The 3,376-nt window shown below is 45.4% G+C and overlaps 1 protein-coding gene across 2 annotated transcripts; it reads right to left on the bottom strand.

Annotated features, from left to right (window-relative positions):
- Positions 1–1,082: 1,082 nt before the first annotated feature.
- Positions 1,083–2,849, bottom strand: LOC103716661. Of its 2 annotated transcripts, XM_008804769.4 has the most exons (3): positions 1,877–2,849; positions 1,679–1,772; positions 1,083–1,433 (listed from the first exon to the last, which is right to left on the bottom strand). In XM_008804769.4, exons 1-2 carry the CDS (start codon positions 2,681–2,683, stop codon positions 1,770–1,772), a joined length of 810 nt encoding a protein of 269 aa, XP_008802991.1. In that variant the 5' UTR covers positions 2,684–2,849; the 3' UTR covers positions 1,083–1,433; positions 1,679–1,769. The 2 variants fall into 2 exon arrangements, with proteins under 2 accessions (XP_008802991.1, XP_017700577.1); XM_017845088.3 differs by having other exon boundaries at positions 1,679–2,849.
- Between the last annotated feature and the right edge of the window lie 527 nt (positions 2,850–3,376).

The raw sequence follows: 3,376 nt of genomic DNA, 5'->3' as shown, positions 1-3,376 counted from the left end.
ATGATTCTGTATGATGTTATCAGTAAACCTAACTAAAGGGCAAAAAAAAAAACAGTAGATACTTCTTTTTCTCCCAATTAGCTTAAAACAAAATATTTGTCCGCCAACGAAGTCTTGATGCATGACAGATGTAGAGGTAGTGAAGGAGGTTTATGGTTAAAAGGGCTGATGAGTGAACTTAAACTCTTTTGAATAATAATTTGTCACAACATACAAACCTAACCAACATTACGGCCACGTTGTTCTTAGTATATCTAACTTTAGGTTACAAGTACTGTTTCATCATGAAGTGCCCAACGGGACAATACATCATTCTTCTTTTTCATTAAGTAAATGCTCTAGTGATAATACCACATTAAAAAAACAATATCTGTCACCCCATTCCATGGCGAAAAGGAGATAACTACCCACTTGGATTCTAGATCGACAGCTTGGAAATCGCAGTCTTTGTCCAGTCGGTCGGCTCACACTTATCCTATCAGTGCTAATTTCCACTCCTACTTACTTTTGACGTCTCTTTGGCCCGTTCCCATGAAGGTGTCAGATAAATTAGAGGAGTTTCGTGCCTTTTTGTGGGGTTACACCTCCAATCAAAGAAAGGTGCACTTTATCACATAGAAAGCTGCAGCTAATATGGTTCTTCATCCTCTACTTCGTGGAGCAAGAAATTATTAGATATATCAAATCTATTGTAACAACAACATGAGCTAGAACCCAAGGTTTATGGTGAATCTGATCTACCTAATAATTTCTCATGCGGAACAGAATTATTTATGCTAAATACCATTTTAATGGCTGCAGGTCGGTTTATAAACCTTGCCTTCGGCATCTCCTATATGGATGGGAATATGATAAAATTTTATGAATCCCTATGGTTCCTTGGGGTCCCTTTGAGGTACAGAACTCTCTCAAACTAATATGCAACTCATTCAGCCCCATGCAAATCTTGCTGTGTTTATTACAGCTGATTGATGGGAGTAGAACCAAAACAGCTGCAAATTCTCATCCAACCCACTGCTATTACTGAAAATTCTTCGTTGGTTGCTTGGGTTCTTTAAAACCTCCATCATATATTATTGTGATTTATAAATATATGATACCATATTATTATCATTAATTATAAATTACAGGAGACAAGTTCGATGCATGATAACAAAAAGGAATAAGACATCGATATTAAGAAGCGAACACGACATTCCACCCTACAGCAAGAGAAATTTATGCCACAAACACACACGTCACGCCATGCGCACTATATAAACAGTATCAGGACAGCTGTAAGCTCGTAAGGAACAGTAAAACAACTATAGAAAACAGGAATCTAGTAATACCTAAGTGGAAGACCAAAAAGGGGAACACCAGACCAGCAGCAAAACCACCATCCCGTCCTATCATCAAACAAGTCACTTCCATCCAAAAAAACCAAAAAAAGCCTGCAACCACAGAGGGAATAAAGATTTATCACTAGGAGGGAACGGATTCAAAATTTGAACTCGTAACCCAAATGCCAAAAGAAATTGGCCGCAGTGAATAATATTATAGAAAAAAAGGGGAAAACATATAATGACCGGAATGCCCCTGGCCTCCTTTCAGAACAAGGACAGAAAAACTAATTCTGGAACACGATCGTACGGTAGTCAAAAAGAAGAATTTTTCGAAAAAAAAAGGAGAACAATACCTGAAATTTAGGGTTCTTCTTCTCTCCATCCGACGAGATTAAAAAAAGAGAGAAGAAGAGTAATCCATCCGTGGTGACCTTTTGATCTCCGTCACTAATGTTCATTAAAGGACTAATTAACGGATAATAGAGAGGGAGTGAGAGAGGGTAGTGACGGGGGGGAGATGGGATTAATTAGCATAAAGCGCGGCTAACCACCTCCGACCGCCGCTGGTCCGACTCGTCCCTCTGAAGCCGGATCTCATCTTTTTTCTTCTTTATAAAATCCTCGAATCGGCGGTTCATCTCGTCGGGATCCGCCGCCGCCGGCGCTGCCCTGATCATCCCCCTTCCGGCCGCCGCCTCCGATCTTGAGGACCTCGACCTCGACATGATCGCGTTCCACGTGTCGTCCATCGAGTCGTTCTCCTCGATCTCCGCTCCCGGCGCCGGCGCCGACTCCTCCTCCATCACCGATTCCACGGTCTCCGGCGCGGGCGTGATGCTTTTCTTGACGTCGAGGCGGGACGCAGCGGCGGACTGCTCGTCAGAATCGGTCGTGAGGCACGACACGTCCGACGGTGGCGAGGTCTCGCCGGGTTCCTCCGCCGAAGCCGGCGTCGCCGAATCGGATTCCGGCGGGTCGGGGGACATTTCTTGCCAGATCTCCGGCGAGGGCTTCCGCGGAAGAGGCGAAGCACCGAAATCTTTTGGTTTGAGGGGTTGAGGGGAGTCCGGGGACTTGTCGTCGGCTGGCCAGGAGTGGGGTTGTTTTTGGTCGGAGAGCTTCCAGATGACGATGATGATGAGGTGGACGGTGATGAAGAGGTAGGGGGGGACGAGCCAGGTACGGAGGGCGGCCCAGGCGTTGGGGAGCGCGGAGGCGATGAGGGCGGCGGTGTAGGGGACGGCGATCCTGGCGAAGGCGGCAATGGACAAGATTCCGGCGAGGAGGAAGGCGAACTTAGCGGCCCAAATCGCGGTATGAAGGCCGGTCTTCGGCGTGCTCCGTCGGAGGACGGCCATTGCAGGACAAGAAGAGAATCGGAAGACGAAAGGAAGAGAGAGAGAAAGGCAAGATGGAAGACGCTACTATCGGCGATCCGCCAAGGTTTTTATTTTCCAGTGGTGGTCTGGTTACAGTCGAGAGAGAGAGAGAGAGAGAGAGGGGATTTTCGAATGAAAGGGGGGCTCTTGTTATTTATCGTGGAGGGTGCCGTCGTTACTTTGTTCTTTTTTTTTTGAAAAAAAAAACTAAGGATAGGGAGGGAAGGGGATAGCGTATACTGAATATGGGGTACAAACGGGATACGGCCAACGATGTGGGAGTGGGAGGAGCCGTACGTACAGCATCTCGTTACGTCCATATTGTTTTAAACCTAAAACTGCAGTTAAAATACTGTACATCTATGGTCCGCCCCGATGGAAGAATATGTAAGTCATCAAATCGTAGGTTATCTATTTCATAGTCGCCCTCTTTTCTTTTCTTTTCTTTTTTCTTTTTTTTTTTAACATCATTCATATAGTTCTCACATACGTACAATCTGCCAAATCAAAATAAAAAAAAATGATACAAAAGGTGGGAAATATCTCCGATCCTGATCCAAACCACTCCATCCGAATGTCGGGCCACAAAGAAAGGGATCCAGTGTCGCACTGTTCGCTTTCCGATAAACATGTATAACCTGGAAGGAGCCTGACTTCCCAACCAAACCGCAG

The sequence above is a fragment of the Phoenix dactylifera genome, chromosome 17 (genome assembly GCF_009389715.1).
Source record: "Phoenix dactylifera cultivar Barhee BC4 chromosome 17, palm_55x_up_171113_PBpolish2nd_filt_p, whole genome shotgun sequence".
Classification (NCBI taxonomy): Eukaryota; Viridiplantae; Streptophyta; class Magnoliopsida; order Arecales; family Arecaceae; genus Phoenix; species Phoenix dactylifera.
Note: the sequence above shows the minus strand (reverse complement) of the source record. Positions and strands in the feature narration are given on the sequence as shown.